General features: G+C 37.0%; 1 protein-coding gene across 1 annotated transcript in view; it reads left to right on the top strand.

Annotated features, from left to right (window-relative positions):
- The window catches only part of USP24 (ubiquitin specific peptidase 24), a 181,128-nt gene that overhangs the window by 80,720 nt on the left and 76,224 nt on the right, over positions 1 to 24,184 (top strand). Inside the window, exons 13-26 of the mRNA XM_006879725.1 lie at positions 2,809 to 2,916; positions 3,278 to 3,373; positions 3,466 to 3,627; positions 4,014 to 4,061; positions 9,392 to 9,499; positions 10,121 to 10,270; positions 11,557 to 11,688; positions 12,457 to 12,568; positions 14,245 to 14,321; positions 15,460 to 15,600; positions 15,773 to 15,826; positions 19,295 to 19,410; positions 22,981 to 23,047; positions 23,164 to 23,274. Of these exons, the coding sequence (XP_006879787.1) occupies positions 2,809 to 2,916; positions 3,278 to 3,373; positions 3,466 to 3,627; positions 4,014 to 4,061; positions 9,392 to 9,499; positions 10,121 to 10,270; positions 11,557 to 11,688; positions 12,457 to 12,568; positions 14,245 to 14,321; positions 15,460 to 15,600; positions 15,773 to 15,826; positions 19,295 to 19,410; positions 22,981 to 23,047; positions 23,164 to 23,274 (1,482 nt within the window). The remainder of the gene's footprint in view (positions 1 to 2,808; positions 2,917 to 3,277; positions 3,374 to 3,465; positions 3,628 to 4,013; positions 4,062 to 9,391; positions 9,500 to 10,120; positions 10,271 to 11,556; positions 11,689 to 12,456; positions 12,569 to 14,244; positions 14,322 to 15,459; positions 15,601 to 15,772; positions 15,827 to 19,294; positions 19,411 to 22,980; positions 23,048 to 23,163; positions 23,275 to 24,184) is intronic.

The raw sequence follows: 24,184 nt of genomic DNA, 5'->3' as shown, positions 1-24,184 counted from the left end.
GGGGGAAGATGTCATGGCGGAATATTGAATGCTCCAGGAAGCATTAAAGACGATGAAAGGAATACCCAGCATCACTATACCTAAAAGAACTGGGTAATACAGAAAAATTTCATGAAACATATGATCAGGAAGAGGCAATGCTGATGAAGAAGTTCAAGCTGCTCTGAAGGAATGAATAGGCAAAACACAAATCCCAAGAAATTGATGGAATACCAGTTGACATATTTCAACAAACAAATGGCTGCCCTGAATATTCTCACCAGCTCGTGCCAAGAAATTGGGAGGAAAGCTGCCTGGCCAGCTGACTGGAAGAGACCCATATTTATTCCCATTCCAAAAAAAAGGTGACCCAACAGAGTATAGAAATTATTGGAAAATACCATTCATATCACATGCAAGGAAAATCCTATTGAAGATTATCCAGAAACAACTGAAACAGTACATTGGCAAAGAACTACCAGAAGTACAAGCTGAATTTAGAAGAGGCCATAACACTAGAGACATCATCACCTTGTCAGATGGATCTTGGCTGAAAGCAAAATATCATAGGAGTGTTTATCTCTGTTTCATTGACTATGCAAAGGCATTTGTGTGGATCACAAAAAATTGTGGCTAGTCTTGAAAATAATGGGAGTCCCTGAACACTTAATTGTGCTCATGCAAAACCTATACTTGGATCAGAAAGCAGTCCTGAGAACAGAGCAAGGAAACACTTTATGGTTCAAAATCAGGAAAGGAATGTATCAGGAATGTGTCCTGTCTTCATACCTTTCGATCTGTACGTGAAACAGATTATTTGAGAAGCTGAAGTTTGTGAGGAAGAAGGTAACACCAGGATTGGAGAAAGACTCATCAACAACCTGGATTATGCAGATGATACTACCTTGCTTGCTAAAACTGAGGAGGACTATAGTTTTCAATATGGATTGAAGCTCAACATCAAGAAGACAAAAATTCTCACCACTGGGCCAATTGGCAGTACCACAATAGATAGAGAAGAGATTGGGCTTGTTAACAATTTCAGCTTACTTGAGTCCACAGTCAACACTCTTAGCACCAGCAGTCAGCAAATCAAAAGATGAATTGCATTTGGGAAGTGAGAGACCAAAGTGCCAAAGAGCAATGATGTCAGTCTTGAGACTAAGGTGCACCTGATCCAGGCCATGGTCTTCACAATTACTTGCCATGCATCAGAAAGCTAGACAATCACTAAGAATGACCAAAGAAAAATTGGTGATTTTGAGTTGTGGTGGTGGAGATGAGTTTTGTACATACCACGGACTACCAAGAGAACAAACAGATCTTGGAGAGGGTGAAATCCAAGTTTCTTCTTGGAGGCAAGAATTTGAGGCTCTGTCTTGCATACTTTGGGCATGTACCCAGGAGTGACCAGTCCTTGGAGAAGACATAATGTTTGGAAGGGTGGATGGGCAGTGCAGGAGAGGAAGACCCCGGATGAGATGGGTATTGAGCAGTTGAAGTATTATTGGAGTTGGTGAGACTGGCTCAGGATGGGGCAGGATTCAGAGCTACTGTCCATAGAGTTTCTAAAAGTCACAGGCAACTCAGTGACACATAAAACAATAGCATTTTGCCTGGCATTTGGTACAAGATACTTATTAAATTCTGTGGGTAAAAGATAATGTATTTGCTATCTTTACTTTTATCATCTTATTAGTAGAATTCCATTATTTAGCAAACATTTATTAATTGTCTGCAATATGCAAGGCTCTAAAACCATATAAAATTATTGATATTTAACTTTTTGTCCTAAAAAAATAGTAATTATATATTTTATATATTGTTTAACCCGCACGTAGACTTCCCCATCAAGGAACTTATAAGATAGACAGGAAGGTAATAGAATATTAAATTGCTGCTAAATTTCATGCTGAGTGTTCTAGAAATGCCAGAAGAGGTGCCAGTGCCTACAGAGCTTCTAGAATCACTACCTCAAATGTTAACACTTCTATCCACTGTCTTAAGACAATCTAGCCACAGTGGTTCTTCCTCCTACTTCCTGTATCCAAGCAGTGCAGCACATAACTGTAAGAAGCTAACAGAAGTTTGGAGAATGCAGTTTGCAGACCCTGGCCCAGCAGTTAGAGAGCAGACTAAAGAAGGCTGGTTATGGGACTGTAAGAAAATAGTTCCACGTCCTGTAGTGCTTTACTTGAATACCCTCTTACAATGTTCTTTGGTGAGTCAAAGTTGTGAGCCCATGTCAGATTGGCAATTACAGACCGTGTGTGTGCGGTATAGCCCTACTACATCATCGTGTAGAGGTACCCTGCAAGTACTTGTAGAATTTAGGTTAAAAATGGCCTTCTTTCAAGTCTCTCACATGGCAAGTGGTGGGGCGTAAAGATCCCTTGATTGAGGCTATGAGTCTGAAATTTACTGAACATGGGAAAGATATTAATTGAAGTCACAGAGTACTTATCAGCAAATAAAATGAGGCAGATTATACTTTAAGTTAGGCCCATAGGATTCTTTACCAAATGCCAAAAAGTGAGTAGAATTGTCCTATATTTTAGTTTGGGGTTTGTTTTTTTTTTTGGTGGGGGGTCAGGTTGTAATAATTATATTGGCAGAAAGATTTAAGGATAATGGGAATTTAAACAAGGCCAGTGATAATTGTTAATAATGGTTGCTTCATTTAATCTTGCCAGTATTATCCCACAATGCATGCTCAATAATATAAAAACTTACTGATTTTGCTTCCCCTCCCTCCTTTTCTTTTACTTCTGTACGGAGCCAGGGAAAAGACGTAGGTGTTTAACTTTTTCCCACTGTCTCCTTTTCTAGTCAGGACAATCATCCACCGTGATTGAGAATATTCATACCATTATTGCTGCAGCAGCTGTGAAATTTAACTCAGATCAGCTTAATCATTTGTTTGTTCTCATTCAGAAGGTATGTATTCAATCAGAATTGCTTTCTGTTAAATTTTACTGAAATAAGTTCATTTGGGGGGATTTCTCCTCACCTCTAAATTGCTGTTAACTAGATTCTGAGTTATGGTAACCCTGTTGGTGTAGAGATCTGCTCCGTAGGGTTTACAAGGCTGTGAGTGTTCAGAGGCAAATCTTCAGACCTGTCTTTCCAGGCACCCGTGAATTGATTTAAACTGCCAGCCTTTGGCTACTAGTAGAGCACCATTCATACCACCTGGGGACACCACATTAGCAGCATTTGAATGAATGTTTTTGCTTGTTTTGGCAGTTGGTAAAATCACATGGTGAGCCAATTCTGTGTCTTGTCTTCCATTCCACAGAGCTGGGAGATAGAGAGTGATAGGGTGAGACAGAAGCTGTTGAGCCTCATAGGACGAATAGGCCGGGAAGCTCGTTTTGAAACCACTTCTGGAAAGGCAAGAGAATCAAGTGGATTTTTCTAGCTATAAATGTTTCAGGTTCTTTCTTTTGCCCTCTGGTTGGCTCAGCATCTGTGTTGTAATTGTAGGTGTTAGATGTGCTTTGGGAACTGGCTCATCTGCCCACCCTGCCTAGCAGCCTCATTCAGCAAGCCTTGGACGAGCACCTGACAATCCTTAGTGACGCATATGCAGTGAAAGAAACAATCAAGAAGAGCTACATCATCAAGTGCATAGAAGATATTAAAAGGGTCAGTTTACCAATTTTTTTGTCAGAGCAAAAGTACTGCCTGAGTAATTCTCACTCCCTCATTGCTGCCGAGTCTGGAGGCGACTCATAGCTGACCCTTCAGCTGTTTCTTGGACATAAATCACATGGGAAGAGATTGTCCATCTTTTTCCCTCAGAGTCACTGGTGAATTCACACCACCAGAGAGGCTTGACTTACAGTTTAGCATCAAAACCCTATATGGACTAAGCTGCCCTGTCTGAGTAATTAGAGCCACGATAACTTCCTCTTCATTAGGTAAACTAAGCTAAATACCATCTTATACAAGTTCTTACATAGAGTCTGAAGATTGTGAAATTATACTGCTTTTACCAAGTCGTTTACATTTCTCTTTAAATGCATTTCTAGCCTGGAGAATGGTCAAGTTTGGATAAAAACAAGAAAGATGGATTCAAGGTAAGAATTTGCAGATGAAATCAAGTTCAATGTATACTAGTTTAACAACTCACTTTCCTGCATTGCATCCTGATTTTAAAGTTACCATTTTTTAGTGTTTCATACGGTAATACTCAGATACAGCTTTAATGTTTGTTTATTTATTTATGGCCTAAGCTTTTTTATTCAAAACTCACGTAGTTATGACTCAAAGGAGAGAAAATTTCCAAGGTCACATTCAAAAAGTTGTCTTTTTGTGAAATGTAAAGACCATAAGCTTTATATTTTCTCCTGGAAATCCAAAGCATACGCAATTTTATTTAATAAGTACAGTGGATTCTGAATAACTATAGGACCTACTGGAGGGAATGGAGGCACAATCACAGAGTTAAAAGGGAGGGAAAAGGGAAGTGGGTTAGCTTGGGACTGATGCAAAGTAGTAGTTTGAGTGTAAGTGTCAGACCTGTTTTTAAAGTTAATTCTTTAGGCAAGAGTTACCGAATGTTGCTGGGTCTCAGTTTTACAAGGTGGGTTTGGGTAGTGATTGGAAGTGGTGCTATGGAAGGTCTGCCCTTCAGAGCTCTGACCTGCAGGTCCCAGTGGACGTATGGACTGTCCTTTGAACTGATGCTTAATAATGGACGATAATGATTACAGCCCTTTTATTGCTCCAAGTCCTTAAACTTCACGTCTCTCCTATGAGAGGGGGTGATCACAGCGGCCAGTCAGTCCAGTGGGACAGAATGTGCTTCCATGGTTGCAGCTGCCCTAGTCGCAGCATCCTCCTCCTCCTCACACTCATACTTCAGAGTGCTCCAACTAGATTTGCAGCCCAGAAGTCAGGGGGAGTCCCGTTTCCAAATGTTCTATTAACACAAGAGTTTTCTTGGTAAAATAGCTAGTACCTCAGTCATTTCGTTGGTCACATATATATACCTTGGCTCCCGATAATAAGCCTCTTAAAGGATCTTGAGTACTGCTGACTCATTTTCACTGTTTCAGAGACTCTTTCAGTTCTTACGAAGAGTCTTTGGTGATTTGATGGCTTTTATTCATTTTGGTTACAGTTCGTCATAAAGTCTAGTTGGGGCATTTCAGGACTTTGTGTTTGATGTTTTTGACATTGAAAATTTGATCAAGTGAGTTTTCTACATATAAACAAGATTTTAGAGCTTTTGAAACTCGTTCACAAACTGGAACTGCCAAAGTTCATGTTGTGAGGACTCCTTTAGTTCAGCAACATTGCTTTCTTTCTACTCAGATACAATTTGAATTTTTCCAGTTTTCTTAGCTCATGATTCAGGTGCCTTAAAAGCCTCTATCTTTATGGTTAAAACTCATCCAAAATCATAAAAGGCATTTTAGGTCCTGGGAGAAAAGAGGAAAGAAGATATCTGTAGCAAATGGTCTTTTCTTCTCAATATCAGATATATTTCTTTATAGACGTGAAGGTCACACACAGCTCAAGAGACTTTTCCCTCCCTCTAGGGAAAAGGCTTTTGGCACCAGAAGCTCCTCTCTGGCCTTCTCTCTTCCTTCTTTGTTGTAGCTAAGCGTTACTTAGCACTTCTAGCCACGAGCATCACTGCATCTCTGTTGCTTCTCTTTGCAGTCACTTCACTCATGTCTGTTGTTTTATACAAAACTTTTCGGAAAGTCATAGGGAAATTTTGGAGTCATTTTGTAAGACTTGAATATCCTTCCCTTTTTAATAAATAAATAATTGTTTTTTTTCCATTCTTTTTATTTCCCCACTGCTGCCAGTAAAGAAATTCTGGTGTGCCATCATTTCATTCCAAATAATAATGTCTTGCATTTCTAGAGCACATTTTCCATTAACTGAGTACTTTGATGGTGCTCTCTTAAAGTTCACGTTGCTGCAGGGGGGCAGTGGGGAGATCAGAGCCCCCTGGATATGACTCCAGGCAAGGGGGTGGATTATATACTGCCACTAAAGGTGTTTTTCTATGCTATGCCCTTTCCTGCCAGGCAGCAAGGTGGGCTGACTGGGGATTATGTCTCCCTGCCAGGCTACACAGAAACTAAGCAAAGGGTAAGACAAGATCACCCACCTCTTACTCCCCTCCCACCCTCAGCTGCCTCTATTTCCCCAACTGATTCCCCTTCCCTCTGCTTTTGACACTCTTAAAATTCCCGAGTTCCACTGTTGTGTTCAGAAATTCTTTATTTCTGTAGATTCTGCCAGGATACCCTTGGTTCCCTTGGTCCTTTTTCCTTTGCTTTCTTTATACCTCCCACTGTCTACCCCAACCCTTTCCCTCTTTTTGCACTTCTTTTTTCCCCCCTTCAGTTAAAAAGTTTAATTGTACTCATACCCCCCCCAAAAGAAAATGACTAAACAACAACAAAAAATTATTTTACTCAGTTAGTGTTTGCATTTTTTTTAGTTATCTTAAGACTACATACCCCAGTGCCTGGCAGGCTCTCTATTTGTTGGTTCCCTTCCTCTTATCTACCTCCGCTTCACCCTAGAAAGACACTAGCATATTCCTTATCCATAGACAAGTGGCCTCTGCTTGCCAAAACATAGAAATGAAGGTAAAAGTAGTAAGATACCCTCAATACAGTTTCACAGTGATGTTGGCACAGGAGGAAATACATTAAAATTTTTCCTCATTGTAAAACAATTATGCTTTGGGTCTAGCTAGATGACTGCAACTGGGCAAACAAGACAGATGAGGAAGTGGGCCTGTTCAGCACTGAGATGAAGGAACTTGAAAGGTTTCCTCCCATACGTGGAGGACTTTTATAGAGAAATTTTGTTCTGCATACTCTGTATCTCCTAAGAAGTTGCAGGGGCACATTTCAGTATGATAGAGAAATGAGCTCTTTAAAATCAGGATGTAGATAGGATGCATTGCCTCCTATGGCAGTGGGGTCACTCATGACTGGAAATAGTAAGCTAGTTGGCCATTTAGTAAAGACGAGCTGAGATGGATTTGCATAGGTTTACAGGCTAAGCCAGCTGACCTTTAAGGTTTCATGTTAATTTTAAGAGTCTGATTTGGACATCCCATTAACTTTTACATGTGAAATCTCAACTCGTCATTATCAGATATGCTCATTTTCATAGCTACATTTTTGGTGTTTTCGTCATCCCTTCTGTAATTCGAGGGGAATAATTTAAGCATAAGGTAATATATAAGATGGAATAAGTGACATCTTTCTGCTTGCTAAATTTTGAAACATTTTAATTACAGTTCTGAAATTCTAATTTTATACTAATTTTTATTTCATTTTATTATCTAATGAGTTACCTTCAAAGGATAATTTTCAATGTTAAATAAAAATATTTGGCCATAATTGAATGACTGGTCATAATATTTTTTAATATGCTTACTTACTGCTAAAGGGTTTATGTTTACATCCTAATTTTTATAATCCTTTTGGAAGGTCCTAGTTTGGATTTTAGCCTTCGAGTTTGAAACCTTTTTATTTTAGTAAAAATATTCTAGTGAGTCTCAAGTAGTTGACCTTTACACTTTCCTTCTCTGATTTTAAGATGCCAATGATTGCAGCAAGTATCGCAAATTTGACAAGTTTTCAGAAACCATATATTGTCATTCACCCATCAGTCGTAGATGATATTAACCCATACAACTGCATACCATTTCCTTAGCATCATAGCCAGGTCCAGTCCAAGTTTCCTTTTCCCCTGTAAAGCACAGCTTCACTGTGTCCTACTGCTTTTCAGCATCTATTGTGTAATGCTTGAACTTTTTGAAAACATTAAAATTGAGTGTATCATTTTGAAGCATGTTGAAGGAAATGAAGTTCTGTGTGCTTGTACTCATTCCGGAAACTCAAACTTCTATACCTTCGTTAAGTTATACATACTAGAAGTTAAGCAACTTCTTTTGAGTTCATTTGCACCGTTGGACAAAGGGACATTTAGAGCCAAGTGAGATAACCATTAATAAATATATTCTGTCACCGTCAGCATCTCTTGACTTTGAAAAATTAGTCAGAGATTTTTGGCCATTTTCTGAAGTTATGCTTTGTTTAGTTGACAGCCAAGTCAATGCTACATGATAAGTGTAGTCTTTTTAATAACACCCTAAGTAGCAATTTGGTCTAAATTTAAGTTAAAAATCTGTCCTTATTTGGTGTTACCTGTGCTAAGTAATAACAGGAATGAGAGAGAAACAAAGAAACGGCTTTTGTACACAGCTAAGGTTACACCTATTCAGGTAAGGACATCTATATAAAAAAGCTATTCCTATGCTTAGTGACTAATAAATCTCTTTTGACATAATTACAAGAAGAGTCCATTTTAAAAATGTTAAAATTTGTAAAACCTGGGTCATACAATCCAGGAAAGAGAGTATTTGCTAAATTATTGGTTAATTACTTTGAGGCAAAGAAAGTTTTGGCATTAGCTCTCTCTTGTTTACATATTTATTTATGGCAGTTGTTTTTCTGCAAAAAGGCATCGAACTCTGGTCCTTTCACCTGTCGGCCAAAACCAGGCATCCTGATCTTGCAGAAAGACTTCACAAAAAGGATTTTAAAAAGAAAACATAACCTTTTAAAGAATGTTAGAGGCAAGCTTTTATTCAGTTGTTTTAGTTACAAAGAATAATTGATTAATGACGTATAGTACAAAATCTAATTTCAAAACTGTTTACTGAAATTTCTCATTTTAGAGTATTGTGTGAACATTAGACTTTGTAGGTCTGTAACTATGAAGACATCATCTTCCATTTTCAGACATACTTGAAAATGCTTTGAAAGTTATAAAATACAGTATAAGTATAAAGTGGCTACAATACATTTAAAAAAGTAGAAATGCCTCCTGTGAAATTGTTTTCATTCAGAAAGGCAAAGAAATTGTGAATACTTCTTTAATATTTAGGCCACTATCGGTATCTTGATCATATCATTGGTATCTTAATCATATAATTATAAAAAACCCTATTTTTATTCCACTTTACTTTCCAGCAAGTTCAGCATTATCCAAGTTAAGCTTTTGCATTCAGTTTATTTTATTTATGTCAACATGTCTTAGCAGCCTGTGCTACTTAATCTATCCTCTGAAGTTGCTAATTCTTTGTTGTCTGTTTTTTGCTGATGTATCCCTGTACATTTACTGTCATTTCACATCCACTCCTGTTTGCAGTTCTTGGCCTTAGGAAATTGCATGCAGAGTAAGAAGTTGAAGACTGAATTATGAGTGCATGAAGATAAGCTATAATTGAGCTATGTGAAGAGAAAAATAATAGAATGTATAATAATAAAACCTAATTGACTTGGTAATTTTTTTATAGCTAATAAATTTAGCCTGCCACTTATTTCTGAATTTAATTAATGTAACTTCTTTTTAACTCTAGTCATCTCAGCTTAATAATCCTCAGTTTGTATGGGTGGTACCAGCTTTGCGTCAGCTCCATGAAATTACCCGCTCATTTATAAAACAAACCTATCAAAAGCAAGACAAGGTAAGAGTGCAGCTGTATTTGAGTATTAAACAATTAGTAATATGATCTTTTATAATACCAGAACAGACTAAAATTGCTAAATTTATAGATACCATTAAGTTTTATGGTTGTTATTATTATAGTGGATTTACATTATTTAAGAGCTTTAAATTTGAATGTTACTCTCTTTTAATTTCTATTGAATTATTCTTTTGATATGCCCCTTTTTCATTTCCTTTACTTATTAAAATAATAAGACCATTTTTAAAGGTTAAGATGGTATGTTACAAATCTGATTGTAAAGATACAGAAAATGGCTTTCATTGTAAGAGGATAATTTTTAAGGAGCGAGAGCTTCTTCCGTGTAAAACATTTGTAAGAAAGAGCTGGAAAAGTTTACCAGAAATGAAATTGTTCTTTCAAAAGACATTTTAAAAAACATAAGTTTTTTTTTTAAGTACAAAAAGCAGAGAAGCTTATTAATTCTTTAGTAAATATCTATAACGAGATTAGTTTTGAGTAAGGAAATCCTTGCTTGCCATTCTTTACCTGGGATAACATTGTATAATAGAAGTTATACTATGAAACCAAGAAAGTAACTGCAAATTCTCATGCCACTTTTATTTTTGTTGTTTTGCCAAGAGCATTATTCAAGATTTGAAGAAAAATTTTGAAATAGTCAAATTAGTAACTGGAAGTTTGATTGCTTGCCATCGACTTGCAGCAGCTGTGGCTGGACCTGGAGGACTCACCGGTTCGACCCTAGTGGATGGCCGTTACACTTACCGGGAGGTATCAGGCACTGTGTTTTGATTTTTATTTTTATACAAGTTTGTTTACAAAATTCAAATACCTTGTTTTTCAGACCAGATTTTTCTAATTTCCCTCACTCTCCCCATCAAAGTGTACAACCCTGTGATTAATCCCCTCCACTGCCACACATTCTTAACCCTCTGCTACTACCATACCCCTGCCCCTCTTGGATCTTCATACTCATTCAACAATAATGGTTTTATACAGTATTTGTCTTTGTGGGACTGAGTTCACTCAGCATAATGCTTTCCAGTTCCTCCAATGTTAGGTAGTAATTTACAGAACATTGCTCCTGCATGCTATGTAGTATTCCATTGCGTGAATGTACCATAATTTCTCAGTCTACTTGATTATGGTTGGACATCTGACTGTTTCCATGGTCTCATGATGGTGAATAACACTGCTATGAACATTGGTGTACAAGTCTCCGTTTGTGCCTCAGTTCTCATTTTCTCAGGGTATATTCCAAGCAGGCACTGTGTTTTTGTATCACAATTTCCAGCATTCGTTTGACCTTTAAACACTTAAAGTATAAATTAATACTTGTTGGGTATGGTTATAAAGTAGTATAAAGTAGCTTTATAGTAATGGAGCAGTTGTGTATCTTGACTCTAATGACTTCAAAATAAAGTTTTGGAAAAATTATATGTAAAGCTAAATCTCTGAGTAAATTACCCAAGAGTTACATAATAATAGCATAATAAAAAGAAACTACTTTTCTATTGTTGATCTGAAATTATAAATCTATGGGTAGTGAATCTTGTTTTTCATTAATTGAACATTATTCCTTTAAGGGAGGTCTGGTGGTGTAGTCCAAAAGGAATTTCACTGCTAACCAAAAAAGATTCAAATCCACCATCAGCTCTATGGGAGAAAGATGGGCAGTCTCTTCCCATGTGATGAATAGTCCCCAAAAACCCACTGGAGGGTTAGCTATGAGTCAGTTCCAACACAGCAGTAATGAGTTATTATTTCTTTTAAAAAAAAAAGTTGAAACTCTCCAACTGTGAATTTTAAAATTACATTTTATTAACATCTGAAATCAACTGCATTTACAATGGGTGTGAAATAGCTTCTTAATACCTACTGGTGTTTGACTGTCACCTATTGGAAGCATTTCCTCACCTTTACTTAACCTTATGTTATTTGAAAAAAAAAATTAATCAGAATGATTTCTAAAATGTTGACGTTTTGGTTTTGAAAAAAATTTGCTTTATAGGTATGAATGCCTAGAGTTAACTAAGTAACATTATTTCTTTTTGCAGTATTTAGAGGCACATCTAAAATTTCTGGCGTTTTTCTTACAAGAAGCTACTCTGTATCTGGGTTGGAATCGTGCCAAGGAAATCTGGGAATGCCTTGTGACCGGCCAAGATGTTTGTGAATTAGATAGAGAGGTAAGAAGAGAGTGGTGTTGAAACAGTGAGGAAGTTGTGAAAGTTAAATGTCTCCCTTTTTTGTGTATTTCTCACATCTTCATTTCTAAACTCTTTTTATAAGTACACATATCTATTAAAACATCAGCATATTTTATATAATGTATATAGATAAATGTATGAATTATCAGGATTTTTATGTCATTCTGGATAAATGAAGTTAACAGAATATAGTTGAAAAACTTTAGGTGCACATTTTAATTATTCTCCTTCCCATAGATTGATTTTTTATTTGCCAGCAGAAATCTTTTAAATAACCTATGTGTGGTTATATGCCCCAGTAACACTAAAAGAGAATCAGTGTCTGTAAACATTATTAAAAATATCCTTAGATCCCTGGACACTGTCAGACTAGGAAGAAAATGCCTCCTTTGACATTCTCTACCAGTCAGTCTCTCTTCCTCATCTCCTTTTACAGTGTATTATTAACCACTTCATAGGATTGTTGAAAGTCTTCACATTTGTGACAGTGGCTGGCAGGATGCCTGGCACAGAATAAGCCCTAATAAATAGTAATGAAAACGTTCACATATAAAACTCAGTGAAAGGTTTTTCTCCATTTCAGGGGCCAAGACTGCTACTGCTTCCTTGAGCTCTGCAGTCCATTTCGGTTTTAAGTGTTGTTTGGCTTGTAGAAATGCTGATGTAGTCACTTGCCTTCCCCAGTGAGTTGTATGTGGTTGCTTGAAATGTATTTAATGATTGGGGAATGTTGGTCTGAATCCACAGATGTGTTTTGAATGGTTTACAAAAGGGCAGCATGATCTCGAGAGTGACGTGCAGCAGCAGCTCTTCAAGGAGAAAATTCTTAAGTTGGAGTCCTATGAGATCACGATGAATGGTAGGGAAAAGCCTTCAGGTGGTTTTTCTATTCTTTCCAGTAGAAACTTTTTCTAACCCCACTCAGAAATGACTGACAAGTTTGGAATCTCCTTTCTGACTTTTTCTTATGTGTACAGGGACATGACAATGTATGCTTACATTTATGTGCACAGACAAATCCCCTTTTACATAACAGTGCCTTTTAAATGACTGTTTTAAATTTTACAGGCTGAGGCTCAGATTGCCAAACTGTCTTTCTGTAAGTCCAAAATGTACAAAAAATGATTCATTACAGTAAGGATTTATCAAGGTATAGAAATCCTCTTTTCAGTCATTTTTAAAATTACATCTTTAGTCGAGTAATTTACATACTGTAAAGTTCATCTTTTTTTAAAGTATACATTTTAACAGTTTTTAATGTAGTTGCAAAGTTGGAAGCCATCCCCACTATCTAATTCCAAAATAGTTCCATCAAACACCTGCCCTCCGTAGCCCCTCAAAGAACTAAACCCACCAGAAACGTTAAATGTGCACATCCGCGGGAACACCTTTCCCCTTCCCTGGCACGTGTTGACTCCTGCTCTGCTTCCTGTGTCGGGGGATTAGCCTGGTCTGACAGTTCACATGAATGGAGTCCCTCTGTGGACTTTAATGTCTGTCTTCTTTCTCTTAGTTTTCAAGATTTTTCTGTGTATCAATACCATGTTCTATTGTTTCACTTAGTATATCGAATGGGTAAACCACATTTTATTTTTCTGTTCATCTGATGATGAGCATTTCAGTCATGTCTTTTCATTTTTGACAGTTATTATAATGCTGCTATCAATATTTTTATATACCTTTTTTTCTAGACATATGTTTTCCCTGTTGTTTTTTTGTTGTTGTTGTTGTTTTTAGTATATCACTGGAATTGGAATTGCCAGTAACTTTGTTTGGTTTTATAAATTGCTAACTTGTTTTTCTAAGATCATTTTACATTAAACTTACGTTTACATTTTACATGTAACAATCCTTTCACATTTCTAACAGCATTGTACAAGGATTCTAGTTTTCCCACATATTCACCAGTATTTCTTCTTTTCTGTTTATGATCTTGTTTGGGTTTTTTGTTTTGTTTTGTTTTTTGTTTTTTTTTTAAACCTGGCCAGCCTTATGGATATGAAGTACTATCTCATTTTTATTTGCCTTTCCCTGTTGGCTGATAATATTGAATGCCTGCATGCTTACCGGCCATTTGTAGGTCCTTGGAGAAATGTCTGGTTTTAAATTCGTGTTGATTTGCCTCTATTTGGAGTTGTTAGATTCTTTATACATTCTGGGCTACTTGCTCCTTATCAGATATATGATTGACCCATATTTCTTATCCTATAGTTTGCTTTTTTACTTTGATACTCAGAAGCTTGGTTTTGTTAAGTCTAGTTCATCACCTCCCTCCTCCTTGCTTCCCAAGAAACACTGACAAAGCCAAACTTTTTTATTTTTTATTTCTGATTTTTCTAAGAGCTGTGGAAGAGCTAAAGTCTCTCACCTCCTAAGAAATGAGAAAGAAATGCCTGTCCTCTAACGCACTGACGGGTGGTATTTACTGTAGCTTTAACTTTGACATTTAGGTCTTTTATAAACTTTGAGATTTTTTTAGTTATCTGTGTAACTTAGAGTGCATTAATTTATTCTACTGATACTCTACAATTTCAGGTTTTAACTTATTTAAGACTTTTTTTGAAAATGTGAATCTCTGTGATCATCGATTGAAAAGGCAAGGAGCTCAGTTGGTAAGTGTACTGTTATCACATCTTACTAGTCAAATTAGATAATTTGAATTTTCTGGTAAAACTTGCTCTTCTGCAAGCACACTCCCTCATCCCGCCACCATGTACAGTTGAGAACAAGTAATGTGTTTCAAAGCACAAACCTCTCCTTGGCTGCCATCATCTGCACAGAAGACGTAGCTTTTCTCAGGACTCCCTCCTCAGCTTGGCACTGCTTTACCATCTGCCCTCTTCAAGCCACTTTGTTTGCTTCTTTTGTTTGATCTCAGGGCAGCCAGTGTGGTGACCTTCTACGTGTAGGTGAATGCAGACCACATGCAGTTCTCCCTGAGATTTTAATTCTTCAAGTCCAGTAATTCACAAATATTCAATTCTGTCATAATGATGGCACAGATTTTACCATCAATGAAACCGAAAAATGAGATTCCATAAAATATATACGATGTATATGTGTACCTGTGCACCTGAAAAAAAGAAACCAAAAGGAACTAGCTTTCCCTCCCCCATATCTGTTTCATTCAGGGCCTGCCTCTTCTCATTTCTAACTAAGCTTTAGGAAGACCAGCTTGAGGCCCAAAGATTGCTAACCTCTTCAAGTTTACTGCATTTCCTTGTGAAGAAAGGTCATAAAGAATAGAGCCCACCTCACTCAGAGTTTCTGCTTCCCTTGTCTTTCTGAATAGCTGTCTGGCATGGGTTTAAGGACGCCTGGGGAAAATCAGACCCCTCCTCATTTGCATGAGGTCCCCAGTTGTTCTTATGGCTGGTGGTGTTTTGTTTTATAGCTCATATCAGCATAGTAATGGTTGTATTTGTCAGTAGCTTCTTCTTTTTTTTTTTTTTCATTAAATAAATTTATTTGTTAAAATAATTTAACTCCAAATACAGCTGTTGGATTTGCATCGGGTTATAACTAAAATTTATGTTTTAATTGAAATGCCATGGTTTAACAACTGACATTGTTACCAACAATAAGGGGTTGTTTAATTTTAAATGGTCAGTTGTATTATGTCATTAGCTTTTTATAGCCTTCGTTTATATTGAACTTAAAAAGTATGGGTTCACAAGATAGTAAGTAGAAAATTGTCATTTCTGTGGCCCTTTTGTGGATGTCATTTCCTTTTTTTTTCCTTTTGGACAGTATGTAGAAAAGCTGGAGTTGATAGGAATGGATTTCATTTGGAAGATAGCCATGGAATCACCTGATGAAGAAATTGCTAATGAAGCTATTCAGTTAATTATAAACTATAGTTATATTAACTTAAATCCTAGATTAAAGAAGGTGGGTATTATACTTTTTTACCAAAAAAACAAGCTAAACAAATATATTTTTATTGATAAAGTATTACTCTTAACATGCCTATAAGTGATTTGTTTGATGTTTTATCCTTAATAATGATGAAATCTAACTGCCAGAGAGCTAATTTTAATTTCCACATATCTCTCCTTTTTAGGATTCCGTGTCTTTACATAAGAAATTCATTGCTGATTGTTACACAAGATTAGAAGTGAGTAGAACTTTTTTCCCCAAATAATAATAATGTGATTTTGGTGAAGATTTACACAATAAATTACATTCTCATTTTGCATTTTTTGCATAGATGACATTTGTTATATTTTCTAAAGTATGTCAATATTCTGATTAATTGCATTTCCCTGCCCTCCTTATCTTCTCGTCTTTGCTTTAGACTAAACCTTTGATCTCATAGTGATGTGTTCATTTTTTAATGGATCACCATACTCACGAATGATAGCATTTATTTTGTGTGCCAGTTGATTATTTTGCTAAGTGGTGACACCAGATGTTTTAGCCCAGGGTTTAAAGGGCATTTTAGGATGACAGTCTCAGGAACTCTTCATTCTCACCTGGTCTACTAAGTGCTGACTGTGTCCAGTAAGTTTAAGAACCTGAGTTCTGTCCCTTGTTAACAAGGTCCTTCAGTTGTCAGAAATGGTGCTGGTGTAGCCAGGCAGCAGTTCGTTCCTTTGTCTTCGGGTAGATGAAGCTAAGGTTGTGTAGCCTAGTAGCATTTTAGGTTGATTTCATCTCTGAGGTGCCTTTTGTTTAACTTATTTTTTTTCCTTCTATTTAACTTGAGTTCTTCTTCTTCTTCGATAATGTGTAATATTGATGTTTATGACTGAACTCTGTTGAAAAACTTGTAAGCATTAGAACATTGTGGAATATGGAACAGACATTTGCCTTAAAAGTCTTCATATAGAAATGATTTTTTTTTAAATAGGAAAGCATTTTTTTTCCACTTTACCATCTATCTCTTCTTGCTCACTCCTCGTGCTGGTCGCCCTTTTGAGATATAGGAAATAACTGTCTTCAGAAAATAGGTCTGTTATACAGGCCCAGATTAGAAGTCAATCAGAATAAGGAAAACGAAAGACAAGCATCCTTTAATAATTGGAACATCGAATAAATGTATGTAGCTTGAATGTTGGGAAACTAGAAACTCTGAAAAAATGAAATGGAATGTGTGAATATTCTACGCATTAGTGAGATGATGTGGACTAGCATTGGCCACCTTGAATCAGATACCCTGGGCTGGGTATGAAAAACTGAAGAAAAATGGTGGTGTATTCATAGTCAAAAAATCAATTTCACGTTCTATCCCACACTACGTTTTGGGTGATATATACATACGCATAAAAGGAAGACCTGTTAATACAACTATTATTCAAACATATGCTCCTGCATCTAGAGCCAAAGAGGAAGAAATTGAAATTTTTACCAAATCTTGCACTCTAAGATTGACTGAACATGCAAGCAGGATGCTTTTTAATAATTTTGTAACTCACTACCTAATTTGGGAGGGACTGGAAATCATTATGCTAAGTGAACTAACTCAGTCCCATAAGAACTAATACTGTATAAAATCATTATTGTAGAACATGTACAAGGATCCAAGGTGGGGAGGGGAGCAGCGGGGCATGTTGCTATTCCCTGGAGGGGGACATGTTGCTTAGAAAGGCAGAGAGCTCTATAACCAGGAAAAGATAAAATAGATGAATGGGACCTTCTAAGAATCAAATCCCTATTCACATCCAATAACTTCTCCAACAGGACAAAAGGGGAAGCCACAGACTGGGAAAAAATATTTGGGAATGACATGTCAGATAAGGGACTTATATCTAGAATTTATAAAATACTTGAGCACCACAACAAGATAAAGGTAAATAATCCAATTGAAAAGTGGGCACAGGATATGAACAGACACTTCACCAAAGAAGACAGATGGCCAACAAGCACATGAAGAAATGTTCAAAATTCCTAGCTCTAAGAGAGATGCAAATCAAAACAACTATGAGATATCATCTCACCCCAGTCAGAATAGCAAAATTTAACAGCACAGTAAGCAACAAATCCTGGCGATGTTGTGGAGAAACTGGAACCCTTATTTACTGTTTTGGGGAGTGTAAAATGGTGCAACCACTGTAGAAGGCGGTATGGCATTTTCTCAAAAATTTGCAAATAGAGATACTATTTGATCCAGCAATTCTACTACTGAGAATATACCCCAAAGAGACATAACTGACATCCAAGCAGATATATGCACATCCATGTTTATTGCAGCTTTATTCACAATAGCAAGGAGTTGGAAACAACCCAGGTGCCCATCAACAAACTAATGGATAGAGAAGCTGTGGTATTTTCACACAATGGAATACTATGCTGCATTAAAGAACAAGAAACTCATGCAATATTATTCAAAATGGGTGAACCTAGAGGCCATATGCTGAGTGAAAATATCTCAGTCACAAAAGGACAAATACTGCATGGTGCCACTGTTGTAGAATGGGACTGACATCAGGGTTGGGGTAAGACTGAGAAAAACTGGATAAATTATGTGTACTGCATTGACACAGATGAGGGAGAGAATAATTTAAAAGTGATGTATGATAGGGTATTATAGTTATCACAAGAGTACAGAATTATGGTTGCGTAGTGGAGTGTACTCGGGGCAGTGGGAGGGGTGTGGGGGGATTGTATACCAAAGAATCCAAAATTTCTGTAAATGTTCATTAAAATTATTAAAATAAAACTTAAAAAAAAAGCAGAAAGGGTCAGTGAAGGAGAAGACGACCCTCAACCAGGTGGACCGACACAGTGACTGCTGCCATGGGCTCTAATGTGTCAGGAAGTGTGAGGATGGCGCAGGACAGGACAGGATTCAGATCTGTTGTTCATAGGGTCACTTTGGGTCATACTTGACTCAACGGTACCTAACAACCACAATATACAGGCCATATTTTGAATCCTTTTTTCCTTTCCCTTTTTCTGACCATTATATAAGCAGAATGATATAAGCACTGGCTTTTTTTCCTGTCCTTCCCTATGGCTCACCTAGTTTATATCATACATGTTATTAAAACCATAGCAGGACACTTTACAGTAGGTGTTATTGGTTGTCTTTATCCATTAGAAGCTTGCTGTATTACTCTCTCTCACATTCCCAATACCTTAGTGCCACTGTGATTTTTAAAATGAATATCCCAGTATTTAGTTTCATTCTTTTTGTGCTTGTCTAAACTTTGTTTTACAAAGCATATTCCAGAAGCTTAAAATGCTACTGTGCTTTGACATGAGTAAATGGAATTTTCTGGTGATGAATATGTGCTAGAATTTAAGATTTTCCAAGTTTCTGTGACTTTCATCCAATAAATACTTATTTAAAAAAAAAATAACCTCTGGATAAGGTTCTATGGACATGTATGTATGTAGAACAGCAGTTCTCAACTGGGAGCTATGTTGCCTCCCAGGGGACATTTGGTAATATCTGCAGACATTTTTTGTTGTCACAGCTGAAGATGAGTGTGTTGCTGTAAACATCCTGTAAGTAGCAGCCAGAGAGGCTGCAAAACAGCCTACTATGCACAGGAATACTTCCTCAGCAAAGAATAGTCCAGAATGTCATTAGAACCAAAGTTGATAGACCTAAGGTGGAATGATGTTTTATATTTTATAGGCGGCCAGCTCAGCCCTTGGCGGCCCTACTCTAACACATGCTGTGACCAGAGCAACGAAAATGCTTACGGCAACCGCCATGCCAACTGTGGCAACGTCCGTTCAGTCACCATACAGGTGAGTGCTTGCAGACTGAACACAGAGACTACTGCAGCCCATAATATACTTAACAATTTTTTAAAATAATAGATATGATTTTTTTTTTCCTGTGGAGATCTTGCAGCTCTTAACTACTTTTTTATATCATGCCTTTTACAGACAGCTATATCCTAAGGAGTGGTATCCACTTACTAAACAACATGCCTCTGGAAACTCTACGAACTCTGATAAATGTTGATAGCTATAGACAGACTTCAGGCCTTTTGTTCATAGGGTTGCTATGAGTTGTTCCCCACTCAACAGCAATCAACAACAACAACATAGCCTAAGAAAGTCATTTGTTCCCCACCATGTACCCATAAATCTGAGTCACTTCTGAAGACTTACAGATAAGCATCAAAAACACTCTCAAGTATTGTTCTGCCCTTATGTTTCTGCCTATTGACCATGTTTATTTTTGTTTTGAATTCAAGAGTATATCTCCCTTTATCTTTGTAGCATTTCATAGCCTGTTCTTCAGGATGGAATAAAAATACTGTACTGAGAGTAACCTCTTTTTTCAGATTTGAAAAGCTTAGTTGTTTAGAAATCTTGTAACTGTTCTCAATGAGTAGTTAAAACCAGGAAGAACAAAAGAGGGAGAAGATACTAATAAATTAAAATCATGCATTACATATGTCAGAAAAGAAGTAAGCATTGTGTATTGAAATATTAAAATTCTTTTTCAAATTAAGTTTTAGTAAGAACTTTATTTCAAAATAGTTAAAATTTTTAATTTGGCATTATAGTTTAATCAGTTGCTTTTCTGGAGTACTGAAGGGCAATATGATGTCAGTCTGGAGGCTAAGGTGTGCCTGATCCCAAGGACTAGGGATGATAGGAGAGTTGATGCCTTTGAGCTGTGGTGCTGGAGAAGAGTATTGAATGTACCATGGACTGCTAGGAGAACAAACAGATTCATTCTGGAGAAGGTGAAACCAGGCTGCTCCATGGAAGCAAGGATTCTGAAGCTTCATCTGATATACTTTGGGCATGTTGCAAGGAGGGACCAGTCCTTGGAGAGGGACATCATGCTTGGGACGGTGTAGGGACAGCACAGGAGAGGAAGACCCTTGATGAGTTGGATTGACTCAGTGACTGGGGTAATGAGAGGCAATGAGGTTGGCTTAGGATAGACAGGGTTCAGAGCTGTTGTACATAGGGTCTCTATGAGTTGCTACTCGAAAGCACATAACAATTTAATTATTGCAGATATTGCTGGTGAAGTCTCAGTTTAGGCTTCAGTCGTTTGTAGTTGTTTGCCATCAAGTTGGAGCTGACTCTCCAGCAGGTTTTCAGAGGCAGTAAATCACTTAGGAAGAAATTGGCTATCCTTTTCCCAAGGAGCAGCTGGTGAATTTAAACTGCGTGCCTTTGGGACTGCAGCACAGCTTCTTACCACTAGGCCACCAAAGCTTGCTATAGTAAGGAAATGGGATGAATGTTTAGGAACAGTAGATTGATATATTTGAAACATTTTTGTCAGCTTGTGTAATCATTCTGAAGGATGCCCTGAAATCCTTGGCTATCTTTTCCTAAGGGCAGGGTTCACTCTGCGCACCTCTCTCTCTGCTGCCCTCTAGTGCTGGGTAATGATATATTGTCTTTATTTCTGGATTGAGTTTATTTTATAGAATGATACTTTTCTTTTAAAGTCTTTCTTTTAGAATGGAATTTAAAGTCATATCTATGCCCATGTACTTCACATTTTCCCCCTTTTAAGTGGATTAACTATAGCTTATATTTCCAAAGAAGTTAATAAAAACAGACTTCTCTGACCTCATTTTAAAATGTCACAAAATAATTGTAGATTCAGTGATGAAACACTGACATAGACTTTTGTATTCTCACATTTTTGGAATTATATCTTAAATAGATTTTCATTAAGAATATGTATAAACATTCTTTATTGTGCATATTTGTAAGATATAGCCTGTCTCTTTAATCTGATTCCTCAATGATTCTTTTATCTTGCAAAACAGAATAGACATGCCTTTTTGAACTGTGAGATTAAGATTCCTAGGCTAATGCCTTTTTAAATTAGTTTACTTCATTATTACTGTTTTTCTCTTTAATAAGTGCTTTTTATCCTGGTCATTTTATATTTGATTGACTAGAGAGAAAAATTACATAGTAGTTCTTATTATATCTCTATAGTTAATAGAAGAGTATCCTTTTAATTTGTACTAGAACATTCATTTAATTTCATTAGTTATGAAAGAAATTTCCAGTGCCATATTTGTTCTGTTTTATGGTGGGAAGGGATTGGGATTCACTCTTTCATCAGTGTAGTACTTTACAGTGCTATTTGAAATCTATTTAAGATATAATTTTAGTGAGTCTATGACTCCGTTTACTGTGGAGACAAAAGTAAAATAGTTCACGTGTCAGTTCACTCACTTAGCTTTAGCACTTAAGATATTATGAATATTTTTTATCTGCATTTTAATGTATGGTTCCTGCTAGTGTCCACCAGCAGAATTTAGAATTCTATAAAGCATGTTTGAAGAACTTAATGTAAAATATTCCATTCTTTTAATCAGTATGTTGTTGTTGTTGTTATGTACCGCAAGTCGCCTGCAACTCATAGCGAACCTATGTACAACTGCCCTAAACCCTGCTCTATCCTCTGCCAATCTTATTGTTTCTGACACACCTCTCCTAGTACTGTAGTCAGTGAATCAGTTCATCTTAATCTAAGTTCTTCCTATCCTGTACTGTCCCTCCACCCTCCAGTTACTGGAAAGTTATAGTGCTGCTTTCAGTTTGAGAAATAAAATAAGGAGATGTGACTCTATAAACTGCTGTGTATTAGAATTCTGTTCTTTCACAATAGAAGAGTAAGATTCTGTAAGTCTTTCGCCAGAAGAGACTTTGAGTTTGCTTTTCAGCTTTAACAAGCATCATACTCCACTGCTCTTCATTTCTTGCTTCAGAGATTGCTGCATTTCTCAGTGTGTGTTGATTTCTTAAGTACTTTGAGAATCCTTGGGATAACATGTTGTTACACATTTTAATTATATAGAACAGGCATTTAAGCCAGATGAACAATTATTTGTCCTTCCATCATCCACATGCTAATGAAAGCAAACACAGGCAACCCAGAAATTTGTAGGTTTCATGTATTGCTTTTAAAAGAAGAAAGAAAAGGAAATATAGGAAGAGGCAGACTTCTCCTTCCTTATCCTATCTGAACACTGCAGCTGTGATCTGGTTGTGTTTGTGGTTCTGGTGAAGTAAACCAGAATTGCATGCAAGTTAGCAATTCATCTCAAATAGTTTTGTAAATATATATTGTTATTGTTGTTATGTACCTTTGAGTTAGAACTGACCCATGGCAGGCCATCCAGTGAGTTTTCAAAGTCATTAAACCTCAAGGGAGGAAATGGCCCATTTTTCTCCCACACAGCAGCTAGTGGATTCCCTAGGATTGGCAGCACAATTGCTTAACACTAGGCTTCCAGTGGTCCCTAATTATGTGTGTGTGTGTGTGTGTGTGTGTATTATATATTTATATATATTGTGTGTGTGTGCTTTTCTAATCCATAGGTCCACGAAACTTGTAATAATTGAGAGATTGCTGCTTCTGGCAGAACGTTATGTGATCACTATAGAGGTAAGTTAAAGCTGCTTCATTCATAACACTGTTAGACTAAACAAAATAAATGAGTATTGATTATGATGTACCGTGGCACTGTATGATTCACTTGATTTTATTATATCTACTTTAAGGACTTTTACTCTGTTCCTCGAACTATTCTACCTCATGGTGCCTCATTTCATGGACATCTTTTAACTCTTAATGTTACCTATGAGTCTACCAAAGATACCTTCACTGTAGAGGTAGGTTTTCTTCAAGCCCTGTCACTTTTCCCATACTGTCTTGTTATTTTTATAAGAAAAGTATTGCTTGGATATTCTAAAACTGTTGAATAAGCAAATTTAGAATAAGTACCTGAAATGAAAAGAAACTGATGAGCTATCATTAGATGTAGGTATATATGACATGTGTAACCTCAGCCCATCCACAGATGTCTCAGAAGACAGGCCTAATGACTTGTTTCCGAAAGGGCACAGCCTTAAAAACCCTGTGAAATAGTTCTATAACAGAATACCACAAATGGGTGACTTGAACAACACAGAATTGTTTTCTCATAGTTTAGAAGGCTTGTTGTTACATGCTGTTGAGTCGGGACTATCTCATAACTGACCCTCCAGTGGGTTTTAGAGGCAGTGAATCACACAAGAGGAGATTGTCCATCTTTCTCTTTCAAAGCTGCTGGTAGATTCAAATTGTGTGCCTTTGGGTTGACAGTGCAGCTTCTTACCACTAGGCCATAAGAAGCCAAAGTCCGAATTCTGGGTGCCATCTCTAGGAAGAGGCTTTCTCTGTCAGCTATGAAATGTATCATGCGCTAATATTGCATCACTAACATAACAAAGAAAACCCATGCCCAAGTGGGATTACCAACCACAGGACTGTTGTTATGTACCATCAAGTAGGAACCAACTCAGAGCTGACTGACAGCCGCTTTTCAGAGGCAGTTAATTGCATGGGAGGAGTTTACCCATCCTTCTCTCATGGAGTAGCTGGTGGATACAAACTGCATGCCTTTGGGTTCGTAGAACAACTCCTTACCACTAAGCCACCAGAGCTATGTCATATATTTTTAGAGCAGACCATTTCTTAATAATATAATATGAAGTGTTGAAAGTGAATTAAGAATAAAACAAGATAAGTTGGTAGAGGGTA

This window comes from Elephantulus edwardii, unplaced genomic scaffold, assembly GCF_000299155.1.
Source record: "Elephantulus edwardii isolate Elephantulus edwardi_28Jun2011 unplaced genomic scaffold, EleEdw1.0 scaffold00005, whole genome shotgun sequence".
In the NCBI taxonomy this organism is placed as follows: Eukaryota; Metazoa; Chordata; class Mammalia; order Macroscelidea; family Macroscelididae; genus Elephantulus; species Elephantulus edwardii.
Note: the sequence above shows the minus strand (reverse complement) of the source record. Positions and strands in the feature narration are given on the sequence as shown.